At 40.0% G+C, this 12500-nt stretch overlaps 2 protein-coding genes across 7 annotated transcripts in view; both read right to left on the reverse strand.

The window, feature by feature from the left end:
* Nucleotides 1-304: 304 nt before the first annotated feature.
* LOC138007084 (DDB1- and CUL4-associated factor 7-like) lies at nucleotides 305-2436 on the reverse strand. Its single transcript, XM_068853806.1, has 4 exons — nucleotides 2177-2436; nucleotides 2001-2102; nucleotides 1303-1401; nucleotides 305-535 (listed from the first exon to the last, which is right to left on the reverse strand). Exons 1-4 carry the CDS (start codon nucleotides 2333-2335, stop codon nucleotides 326-328), a joined length of 570 nt encoding a protein of 189 aa, XP_068709907.1. The 5' UTR covers nucleotides 2336-2436; the 3' UTR covers nucleotides 305-325.
* A 1336-nt stretch (nucleotides 2437-3772) lies between these two features.
* LOC138007000 (ATP-binding cassette sub-family C member 4-like) overlaps nucleotides 3773-12500 on the reverse strand; it is a 13518-nt gene continuing 4790 nt past the window's right edge. For 4 of the 6 annotated variants that reach the window (XM_068853676.1, XM_068853685.1, XM_068853670.1 and 1 more), the window contains 7 exons: nucleotides 10210-10753; nucleotides 8848-9227; nucleotides 7333-8627; nucleotides 6367-6937; nucleotides 5844-5980; nucleotides 5066-5430; nucleotides 3773-4706 (listed from right to left, as the gene is read on the reverse strand). In XM_068853676.1, the coding sequence (XP_068709777.1) occupies nucleotides 4152-4706; nucleotides 5066-5430; nucleotides 5844-5980; nucleotides 6367-6937; nucleotides 7333-8627; nucleotides 8848-9227; nucleotides 10210-10716 (3810 nt within the window). In that variant the 5' untranslated portion in view covers nucleotides 10717-10753 and the 3' untranslated portion in view covers nucleotides 3773-4151. Of the gene's footprint in view, nucleotides 4707-5065; nucleotides 5431-5843; nucleotides 5981-6366; nucleotides 6938-7332; nucleotides 8628-8847; nucleotides 9228-10209; nucleotides 10754-11417; nucleotides 11736-12500 lie in introns of those variants that run through there. The other 2 variants (XM_068853694.1, XM_068853700.1) reach the window with 2 other exon arrangements.

The following is a 12500-nucleotide window of genomic DNA, read 5'->3' on the forward strand; positions in this document are numbered from 1 at the left end:
CTTTTGTCAGAACCAATCAAATATTTGTTTCAAATCCAAGCAACATGCCCTGCATGGCACAATTTACGGCGCAATATTTCCCTCATTGCGTGATACATTGTACGTGTGCGTTGCTTCTTCTGCTTAACCATCTTAAATTTTTCATGTATATTATTAATACGTAATCACATGATTTCTTTTCAAAGACTACAACTGCACTTGCCCTATGGACTCATGCAATTTTGGTCCTCTTTGAAAAAAATTACTCATGCTTATTTATTCCAAAGTGCACTCTAAATCATGTGATTACTATACAAGGCAAACTCCTAATGCAGTTGTAAGAAAGTCACATACACCCTGTAATAATAACAATAATAATAATTGCTATTACTATCACAGAATAACAGTAGAGCATGGTGTTTGTTGTGTGTTCACATTGTACCTCTAATCCCCAGATGGTGCATGTTGTATCAATGCTTGATGTTCCTAGCAGATTTGGATCAACCTCATTCCAGTCAAATGAAGTAAGAGGAGCACAGAAATCTGAATTTTTATTCTGTGTAAACAAAATAATCATGGTTGGCATCTTTTAAAATGAAAGGTCTTTTGTATGGACGAGGTGTTAATGGGTGGAAATCATCATAACCTTTGGATAAAATTTTGAAATTCCACCCATTCCCGTCATGAGAGTTACACCAATTAAAATATACCTATTGATTTTACTCTGTTTTATGCCAGAAATTACCCATCAATGGGACTGTTTGAAGGGTGAAAGAGTTAGTACATGTAACAATCCATGACCACCCTTTTAACCCTGATATGACTGTATAAGACTAATGGCACTGTTACACTGTGAATGTTTCGTGCAACATGTCTCGCAATGATTTTGGCCGTTGCAGGGTATGTCACACTGTGAAATGTTTTGTGCAACTTGTGCCGCCACAATGTCACCAAAACATTGCGAGACAAGTCACACAAAACATTTCACAGTGTAACAGCGCCTTAAAGAGAGAAACTTATTGAATTACTCTAACGCCAAATGATTTTAATCGTCAATGGGGGCTGATTCATGGATGAATGGGTTAACAACCTCTAGGTCCATGGTGTATGTCTCCTATTTACCAATTCCCTCATAAGAGTGACCTCTATATACGGTACATTAAATTTTTACTCTGTCTACGTTCAGACGATTTTACTCCTCAGTGAATGCTGGTTTATGGCTCAAAGGGTTAAGATGAATACCAAGGTAGTTATTGATTCAATTGGCATGGAAAGATGATAAAATTATATAAAAAATAATTATGAATAAAATTGTGGCCTTACATTGTTAAGAAGACATTCCAGCCGCACATCTGAGTCACTGACTCTCCAGACCCGCAAGTAGTCACCAGAAGTTGCCACCAAATCTGGATATACACCTTTCTGTTGAGAAGTAATCATCCCGAAAGTCATAATTTTACATTTTCAGTAAACACAAGTGCCCTAGTACAAAGCAATCAAGCATGCTTGTTTGGAAAGGCGATATCACCGCTGGATTCCGAGAGAGAATTGGGCAGTTATTGAAGCTTAGGCCTTCAATAGCTACACATAACTTTGCTGCATACAACAGTAATTTTTTAAAAAAGTATTTACTACATGTACATGTAATTTCATTTTAAAAGTCAAACTTCTCACACCTGAAGCCAGATACATGTACAATCAAGAGAATATCATGGACAAATAAATAACTCTTTCGGAGCTGATCAGACAGAGCTCGTGATTTTTTTGTTACAAAAGGCATGAAAGTTAAAACTGCAAAAGCCTACATTGTGTATATCCAACTCAATGCTTAATGTACTGTTGCTTTCCCACTAGTCTATCGTGTGTACATGCCATTTCGATTAAACAATTCAGGTAAAAAAAGAATTAACAGCAATCACAAGCGGATGGTAAACGCATAAAACCTACGCATAAAGATTAAATAAGTCAGAGTTCTACTGAAACAACGACATCAAGCAATTATATAACTCTAACACGCTTACATTGTCTGGTATCCAGATTATCTTTGTCGTCGGATAAGGATGATCAAAAGTTGCCCGTACAACGAACTCAGCTGTATCTTCATCAAGATAAATAATCTGGACCTAAAGAAGCCAAAGGTGTCTATAAGAAAAGTCTCAAATAATAAAATGACAAATGAGTCTTTGCTAGATCAAACCTTATTGTTGTATTCTTCCACAAAGCTACCGAGTGCAAGTCGAAAGCGTTTGTCCGGGCGAACGCTCCAGTTCATTCCATAAATCGTCCATGGTGCGTCATACTTGTAAATTTCTTTTCTCTTTCCAGACGTTCCTGTGACACTAGTGATCATGGCCATAATGAAGGCCAAAATGCAAAATTGCCAACAATAACCCGCAGAAGGCAAAAGACTGACGAAGACAACTGACTGAGACAAGCTTGGCAAAATACGAATGGCAAGCTTCGTTGCCTCGTTCTTGTGCTCGCCCTAGTCTTTCTCTTTCTCGAGGCAAAATGATTCATAATTTGCGGGATAAAAAGTCCTCATTCTCTGCAAGCCGGAGTGCCTCTTCGTTTGTGTATCTACTGAGTTGGAGATAAAACTCGGGGTCAAGACTTACCTTGCTACGCTTACCCAACGGTCCGCCGCTTTTACTTAAACAATGCATGTACTTGACAACCAATTCGTAAGGTCTTTAAGGACGGTGCCTACAATTGTTATTGCGCAAACGTTCTGCGCATCTCCAGATACTCGGATTTACTAATGCAAGGATATTTTTGCGCGGTTTAAATTTATGCGGAGAAAGCAAATGCTCTTGGTATTCAAAAAGAAAATTGGGGTAACCATGCATTTTTCAGCCGATAATTAAGCTTTAATTTGGAAAGGAACGCCATACATTGCTTTGTATTTTAAAGCTTTTTGCTAATATTGTTGATTAATTATCTTTGAAAAATGCGTGGTTACTCCCAATTTTCTGTTTGGATTTTAATAACATTTGTTGAGATCTGCTTTTCCAGCATTTTCATAAAACCGCCCAAAAATACCTTTGAATTAGTAGGTACCGTCCTTAACTGACGGGGGACGTTGCGGTCTCAAGTGTGACCGTATAAACATTAGGAGACAGAGATCTCAAGTCTTAAAGTTTCCAAAGCGTGAGATGCTTGCTGGAGATTGAGCCAAAGGCGCAAGTGCCTTGTGTTTCTTGTGCTGGAGGCGCCAAACAATTCTAGGGAGGTCCGCCGGGGTGCATGCTCCCCCTTTTTTTTTTGAAATTTGCACTTTTCAGATCGCTGGAAATGCACCGTCGAGTCCGCCATTTTGTTTCTTTTATGATGCTTGCTAGGAGAGCCCATGTTATTATGGTCAGCCTGAGCTAACGTATCGGCCTATAATTCATATATTAACAGATGAAAGTCCTGAAGAAACAAGAAAATTGGTCGCACACGAACAGATTGAACATTGGCCAAAGTTCAGTGCCAAGGAACTAATGAAATCGGAATTCATGAGCACTTCTGAAAGCATAAAAGGTAGAGTTACCTTTGAGAAAACTGCTCATGCGTGAGAAATGGTCGTGTCGGCGTGAGAGCGTGAAATTGCATCAAAATGCGAGAGACTCGCCCTCAATGCGTGAGACTTGAGAGCTCTGAGGGGAATACGTTTGAACAGCATTATATAAGACCGTGGACACCAAGTAGAAACAAAAAGGCCTCTGGTAGTGGGGAATTTCCGATACTAGGGAGTGGCGATCTATTATTAACGAGTCTCGACGAGTATTAAAGTATATCTAAGTGATGCTCATGATGACAATGATGTTTATTATGATTACATGATGTTTGTGCCGAAAATTAAAATGCTAGTGGAGAACGACTGCGAAAACTAAGATAACTAAACAATATTTTGATCAAGTGATTCACTACAGTCAAAATGTTACAACATGTTGGAATCCTAATTACAAAATTTTAAAAACTCAAGTCTCGTAGGCACGAATTCATTGTACTGAAAACAAAATTCTTCATGCCGAAACTTGCATGCTCTCTTGAATGGAGCGATAACTACGCTTATGTAAGACTGGGTTTTTTTTTTCTGAAATTATAAGGAGTAGTATTGTTAAAGAGGACACGTGACTTGTTGCAATGACTCAAACAACCCTTCAAAGAATGTTCATTTCTGAAAGCTAACTAAAGCTATTATTGGAGCTTCTTGCAAGTTCGGCAAAATGGCTTCCTCTTCTTTTAAGAAGTGAAGAAGGTCTATCAAACTCGATGACACGCCCCTCATCCAACACCATGACTCTGTCACAGTCGACAATTGTATCCAGTCTATGAGCAATGCTTATCACGGTAGTGTCCTTGAATTTTGTACGAATGACTTCTTGAATCAATCGATCTGTCTTAAAATCTACGTTAGCAGTTGCTTCATCAAGAATAACAATTTTCCTCTTCTCTAAAAGAACTCGTGCAAGACACAGTAACTGTCTTTCACCAACACTTATGTTGTTCCCAGACTCAATGAGTTCGTGTTGCAGTTGTCCTGGTAATTGACAAACCCATTGTTTCATCTGTGCTTCCTCAAGAGCGGTCCACAATTCATGATCAGTGTTCTTGTTGAAGGGGTCTAGATTACTTCGGAGGGTGCCAGCGAACAGAACGGGATCTTGAGTTATCACTGAGAACGTCTGCCTCGCGGACTGCAGATCTAATCTCTTCAGATTGATCCCATCCACTGTTACCTTCAATAAAAGAACAATAAAAATGGAATTAACCCTGAAATTCTCAGATCTCACTAGGATTCATGATAAACTCAGGTCAAAGCAATATTAAAAGTTTCTAAAGTCATGACTGAGAAACATGGAAGTGGTATAGATCAGAAATAAAATGGAATAAGGTGTTCACCTTTTCATGCCAAATTGAACATCATTTGGAAGAAGAAATGAATTATGGAACTTGATATAATAGTTTGCGTAATTGTAGTTCTTAGAAACACTTAACTCCGGGGATGACTTTCGTTTAGGTTGCAATCAAATTTAATCAAGCTATTTTATCCAGTATATTTATTTCCTTTTCCCTACGGACAGAACGTAGTTCTCACCTCTCCATCTGGCTCAGGCATTCTGAAAATAGCTGACACGATGGATGACTTTCCAGATCCTGTTCTACCAGCCACACCTATTTTTTCTTTTTGTTTGATTTCAAGCGTGATGTCTTTGAGAACCCGGCGACCTCCATCCACATATGTCAGGGACAGGTTTTGAAGGAGCAAATCACCTTTACTAGGCCACGATAAGGTCGGAATATCATCCCTTGAAATATATCCATCTTCTGGAGTTAGTTGAGAGTACGTCACAACCCGCTCTACCGACGTCATAAGGTTCTCGATCTCTGACGTCAGTTGGACTCCGAACTGAGCTGCATCTAAAGTTTCCATTGCGTAGGTAAGAGACAGACCTGCAATAGCTGCGAAATCCAAAATAATGTACAGATAAGAAAATAGTATATAACTTCTTTTACTGTCGGATAGGTAGCTTCTTTCGTTGTCGTTTTTCCTATAGCATTCACTCATAAAAGGCCAAACTACTGTACCATTTGATGCGCGTTTCCTTCCCCTTGCGTTCTTTACGTATCCAATTTTTTGGCGTCTCACAATCTGTAAGATTACCAAAGAGTTTTAAATCTTGCCCTGCGTTTATCTTCATTAATACAGAAGACCGAGATCCCAGCCATTTGCATTTGTAACTCTTGCGCGCCGGTTTTCTAAGGTGCCCATTCAGCACCGAACCAAGTGCATTGATCTTCCAACACGGCCAATTACTTACGAAGATTGTTTATCATCAGTGTTGATTAGCGAAAGTGATTAAGCGTTCTGTCACCTGGTATCTGCGTGATAAGGACTGCTCCTGCTGCCACTAATGTCACGAGTAAGCTACAAAGCATCTCCAATCGAACACTTAGCCATTTCGAACAGCCTAGCACCATTATATTCACTGAGGTATTCTGATCCTGGTACCTGGTTGAAAGAGTAGAGTTTGCATTGAGAATAATAAGAAACAAGGGAGAGAGAGGGAGAGAGAGAGAGAGAGAGGGAGAAAGCAGGGGACGTGAGAAATGGCCTTTCCTGAATCGTGCACCTTTTTCTCTACCCAGAAATATATTTCCCTCCTCTGCCTTCTAAAATAACAAGTGAAATTCACTCCCCCAACAGTCGGTCTACGGTTTCCCTATATAATTCTCAGTTTTTCTAAAAATTCCTCTACAGAATTTTACACTCATTCCCGACTACATTGACGTTGCTTCCATGAACTGATCCGAAGTGCGTTGGGACGATAAGAGATCATTATTGAGTTACTTGGGACACTGACGCTGTTTGTTAAATAACGCAAATTCGTAACCTACTTAAAGAGTTCTTGTAGAAAGTCCTTTTCCATTCTAGAAGATCTGATCACCTCCAGGCCGGATACAGTGTCCGCAATATGGGAGTACACAGGACTACATTTAATAGCTTCCATCCTCCTCAACTCTCTGGACGTCTTTAGGTAATAACTTCCAAAGTAGACGAACAGTACTATTAAAGGAATGATGCCAATTAAAAGCCAATAGTTGGTCACTGCAGAGAGCAGTGTAGCACCAATAGTGAAGAGACATAGCTGCACAGCAAGGAGGAACTGCGGTGGTATAGTGTCGTCCATGCAGCCAATATCCTTGGAAAAACGATTTAGGATCCGACCAACAGGATTGGTGTCGAAGAAAAGAACTGGAGCTTGCATGACTGCTGTCACCATCTTGTTGTGAAGATTTTCCGATGCATGCAGCAAAGTGTAATAAAACAAGAAAGATACAACTGCTGAGAGAAAAAGGGCTCCAACTACCAAGGATCCGTAGATTCCTAGCGTGACGGTTGAGCGTTGCTGGCTAAATGACATTTCAGCTATTTTCGACAACCACCAGTGCGGCGAAATGAGGACAACTATAAAGTAGGAAGGAAAATGCCATATTAGCTGAGTGCCCAACAATTGGAGATGAGCCTTTACCTAGTGTTCGTTAATTTAACCCTTTGACACCCAAACCGCCCTGAACCGGCCAGACTTAGTATTTTACTCTGACTAACAACAGACAATGTAATAGTCAATGGGGAACCCCCGAGAGTCAATGGGTAAACGTCCTAAGAGATGAAGTTGAAATCAGTGAAGGAAAGGCCAGTCGTCGAATCGGAGCTAGTTCTCCGGAAATGCATTTTCAGAAAAATGTGATACAGGGTCGGATCCAGGATATTTCTTAAGAAGGGGTACACCACTAAGGAATGGCGTAGCTGCATGACTGGTGACGATATCACAGTGCTCATGCTACAGTACAATCACTTACCTTGAACAAACAATACAAGCATAAATAGGCCAAGCAATATGACGGTGGGGTATGCAGAACGAAAGTATTGCCAGTAAAGAGTCCATGTCACTGATCCGACCATTCTCTCCTCGTCATCTTCTTTGAGATCCGCAATCGCACCTTGGCTCACCAAAGATGTACTGGTGCCAGTTCTTCGTAAGCTAGCATGGCGCACGCAGTGTTTAAATGAACCTCTGTTCGTGGTCTCTTTCCCCACAACTTCAGCTGGCTTCGATAAGATTTCTTTGCTTTGAAGTTCTTCATACTTTCCTTGTTCAACAAGTCTGCCTTCTTTCAGAACCAAAATGCTATCCACACTTTTCAGAAATTGGTGATGATGAGTCACCAAAATACGACATTTCTCAGAGAGAAGACCTTGAATGCATTCTTTAAAAAGATGGTTCGCAACTCTAGCATCCACTGCACTAAATAAATCATCAAGTAGAATGATGTCGGCATTTGTATACAATGTGCGGGCCAAGCATGTACGAGCTCTCTGACCGCCACTAAGACTTACTCCTCGCTGCCCAATGTTTGTCAAATCTCCATTTGGAAGCTGTTGCAAGTCTTTCTGGAGACTGCAAGCGTTCACTATCTTTTGATATCTGACGGCGTCAAAAGATTTTCCAAATGTAATATTTTCCCGAACTGTCCCAGAAAAGACCCAAGGAAGTTGAGGATAATAAGCAATGCTTCCAGAGCATTCAATCTCACCGCTTTGGTGTGGTAGCTCATTCAGTATGACTTGAAGAAGAGACGATTTCCCGCAACCAACAGGACCGGTGATGGCAATGAGTTGTTTATTGTATATGTTCATAGAGATGTTCTGCAGAGTTTTTGCTCCTTCTTTCTCATTCCAGCTACAGCTAACATTTTTCAAGGAAATATAGGGTGACGAACGACAAGTATCCAACTCCTGCCTTGAAATGTCATGCAAGAGTTGACTGTTTTCGCAACGCTTTGATTTCTCTATGTAGTTTTCCGGAGAATTCATTGTGGAAGCGGATTGCAGAAAGTTTTGTATTCTTTCCAATGAAACTCTAGCATCAGCTAGGATATGAAGTGTCTCCCCCATGGAAACAGATACAGAGAACCTGATAACGTTCAAGGTGGAAACCAAGGTGAAAATCTGAAATGCTGTCAAATGGTCACAAGCGTTGGTGTAAAGCAAAAAGGTCACAGAAAGGAAAACTGCCACATTCGTGTTTGTGAAATAAAGAGCATCGAAACTTGAGATTATGGCCCCTCTCCAACTGATGCAGCTAACCTCGTTCCTGAAAGGAAAAAATATTGGACTTCATTTCGTGGAACTGTAGTGATTATTGTACTGCGACCGGTCGGTGCTCGCTGCATAACAGCATCTCAGTTATTGCAAACATATAATATATTTAATTTCGGTTTTTCAGTGATACACACTCTTACAGTGGCCAAGTATCAAAGCATAGCTTTGCCCGTAAAAACATTTAAGGTAAATCAAGTATACAGTGTACTTACTTCCTAATGCCAGTTATTATGTCGTTAAAATTCCATTCCCAAGCATTCATTTTAACCGCACGGATACCAGCGATGATTTCATTCATAATTTCTAGTCGTTTGTCTGTTATCGAAACTGCTTTCTCATGGAAATGACCCGCTATCCTGGACATTAAAGAAATGTACATGATCACCACAAGGTAGAAACCAGCTCCTATGAGGGCTTGCCAACCAACCAGGTACCACAACAATACTCCAGACGTCAAGATCTCAAATGGTGAAAAAACCAAGAAAAGCATACTCCAGCCGGCGTTTTTCAGATGATTTGCGTCGTTTGAAACCATGTTAATGGTCTGGCCAGTGATGACGTCATTTAACGTTCGTCGATTCATTGTCAGAATCTGTTCAAAAAAGGAAGAGGAAATAATGGGTGATTCAGTTGAAAATGTTAGGTTTAACAAAACGACCGATGCTGTCTTCTTAAGGCTTCTAAACAAAACACCTAAGATTTATCATCCCTAAACATGCATACATAATTTGGTCGAAAAGGTCAATTTAACGGCAGCACAATGGTGATGTGGACCTCTAGAAAAATGATTACATACATGAGAGTCCCCTATAGCTATTCCTACTTGAACACAGGATCTCAAGAAAGTCTAACCACGTGGAGATAAACTAAGAAGGGCAGCACTTTCTCCTCGGTTATTTCCCTGAGAGTTGATTGACCAACAATGGTTCACTCCACTACAAAGCTGTGTGGTTTTAAAGGGTACAATCCTAATTATCTAAAGGGTTTGCGCGAAATGAAGAAATTCATTTCGCAGGGGCACCCAACGAGAATATAGTTGAAAACCACTAAGACGTAGCATTGTTAAACACATTTTAGTATTTAAACGGTAGATATAGGCATATTTTTATATTATCCCCTAAAAATGTTTCATCTGTTCGGATTTCTTAGCTGAAAGTCTGGTGATCCGAAAATTATAGGGATCAAAACTTACCTTTTCGAAAAATTCAGCCAGAAAAAAGGCTCCAGAAAATTCTAGGTGACCTTTTTTGGGCAAAAATCCGTTAAAAATGGGCAATTATACCATTTTTTAGATGTTCAAAAATCTTATGACAGGCAGGCAAGCAAAAAATTTCACATCAAATGTTCCGAAAATTCAAGATCTCAAATCGTCTTCCGAACAGATATTTTCGGAAAATTGACGTTGGGTGCCCCTGATTTTGGTGATTTCCCCCAGCAGACGTTAAATCTTCTTGGTTTGTTCAAACAAGATGGCGGCTCAGTTTAGGCGACTTTGTTTGAAAGCATGTAATGACGAGAAGGAAGGTCGAGATGACCCAAGTATTTAAAACAAAAAGACAACTTTATTATCATACCTTCTTGTAAACCAGCCCAATAACTGCGGAAGACATCTGCATTCCACACATTCCAGACCAAAAAAAGGAATGATGCTGAGAAATACCCTTTACCGTCGTAACCACACAGATGCAAACTACGTACTTCAAAATAGAATAGTGATCTATGGTAGAATCCTCAGAGAGACCCAAGAGGAAATAAAACACCAGTACTGGTAATAAAATGTTGGTCACCGAGTGAGTGAACTTCAGTACACAAAGACGAATATAATCCTTATAGGAAAACATCCTAAACATTGCTTTCCAAAGCCGTGGCTTCCGCTCATTATTTCGAACACAGTTATCACATTCTCTATTCCATTCCACCTCGAGTGTTTTAACCAGCGTCTCGGTTTTAAATTCAGCTTGAATTGGAAACAAGTCTTCGTGTTGTAAGGGTCGTGTGTTTCCGACTTTAAGGGTATCATTCATCCACCAAAAGAATAATAAAGAAAATATGTTTGCGCTTTTCATGGGACTAACGTCCATCTCTCTTTTGACTTCTTGTTGTGCGTCAATAAGGAGCCTGCAGTAAAAAACACAAACAGTTTTATTTTCAAGGGAATTTGCTTGAGCGTAGCTGGTGTTATAAAAACGGCGTTTTTTCATACTAAAAAGATCCATGCGGCCATTCTACGTGAACTAATAAATGCTCTTAACAGCCGACCCCTTTCGTGTTCAGGTGGAAAACGGTTTACAAAGTATTTTTCATCTCCATTTTTCGCCGGTTTGAATCCAGTGACATATCGTCATAATAGCTTAGTGGTCCACACTGGTGGCTACTCAATTATTCAACTCATGCATCGGAGGGATATAAACTTAAAGCTGAGTGTTCATTTTTAATTTGTTTAGAACTCAGTGCTTTTTGCTCTGCCTTGCAATTTTTTGCATATCTTAAGGAGATTTTTAATTTTGAATCTGATAAGGTTGCACGATTCCTGGACGACCTATGACTAGAACAGAAACGAAAGAAGAGAGAAAGAGAACGAGAACGACAAAAGAGTATACCAGTAATAGGCTCAAACATGGTGGAAGAACTTACTCCACAAATTCTTTTCTTGGGCACTAAACCATTTGTTATTTTTCTAGATACGTTTGTTTGTTTGTTATTTATTTGTTTGAGAATGTTGAAGTTTTGGCAACTATTCAGCTGATGTGGACATGCTATACCCACCCACCCATATACTTACAGAGGACAGCCACAATACCGGGAACTTCATCCCCTACTTTTCTCAAATAGTGTCCTTATCCGAGAAGACTTGAAAGTCTAACCATTTGTGGATGTAATTACAAAGGCAGCACTTTCTCCTGAGTTATTTAAAGACCCTGGGTGTTGGTCCGGCCGGAGTCGAACTCACGACCTCCCGCATGGCAGCCCGATGCTCAACCAACTGAGTTAATCGGTTTTTCCTTTGTTCAGGAAGGAAACTCGAAGTTTTATTCTCAGCTGGAATTAAATAACAATCATCTGTTTTCTTTTTTGGACCTAAAGAAATAGTTGATTTGTTTGTTTGTTTTGCTCTAAAATGCTAGTGAACAAGTGCTTTTTTTCAGTACTCAGTTTTCCTAAGAATGAGGGGGGTAGTTTCTAAAGAAACTGTGGTGCTACGTCGGTGGGGAAGTAGTATACAAAAATTTGGTTTTATCAACGGAGTTGACAATGTGAATTGGCCACCGTACAGAGATTCTAAAAGCTGAATCTCTGTACGGTGGACAATTTACATTGTCAACTCCGTTGATAAAACCAAATTTCAGTTTTCCTGAAGCCTGGCTTTCACTAGCGACACATGTACAAGCGAATTAAAAGCACAAGCGCAAACAAAAGAGCGCTTATTTCAGCGTGAAAACGTGTTTCACATAAAGCATAAGCACTTTTCCTTGTGCTTGGGCTTATGCTTGCGTTCGCTTGCGTCGTGTGAAAACGAAACGCAGCATAAGCACAAGGAAATTTGCTACGTCTGGCCAATTAAAGCACTCGTTCCAGATTCTCTGCGTCTGAGCATTTGAACAAAATAGCGGATACCGTGGTTGATTTTGATGCTGGTGACGACGTTCGTTTTCACTAGCATAAGCCGCTTATGCTTGCGTCGCTAGTGAAAACCAGGCTTAATTTAACTGTTTTCCTATGTGCCTCGACAGTGACAAGAAAATTTTGCCCTTATGTTATAAACACGTAATCGCCACAAGTTCTCGTAATATTAAGGAGAAATATCACTAGCTTGTGTTTAAAGCACGTGTAGGTAGTCAGTTGGAGCGGATCTTGCAGGCCCGTA

Source organism: Montipora foliosa, chromosome 1 (genome assembly GCF_036669935.1).
Source record: "Montipora foliosa isolate CH-2021 chromosome 1, ASM3666993v2, whole genome shotgun sequence".
Lineage (NCBI taxonomy): Eukaryota > Metazoa > Cnidaria > Anthozoa > Scleractinia > Acroporidae > Montipora > Montipora foliosa.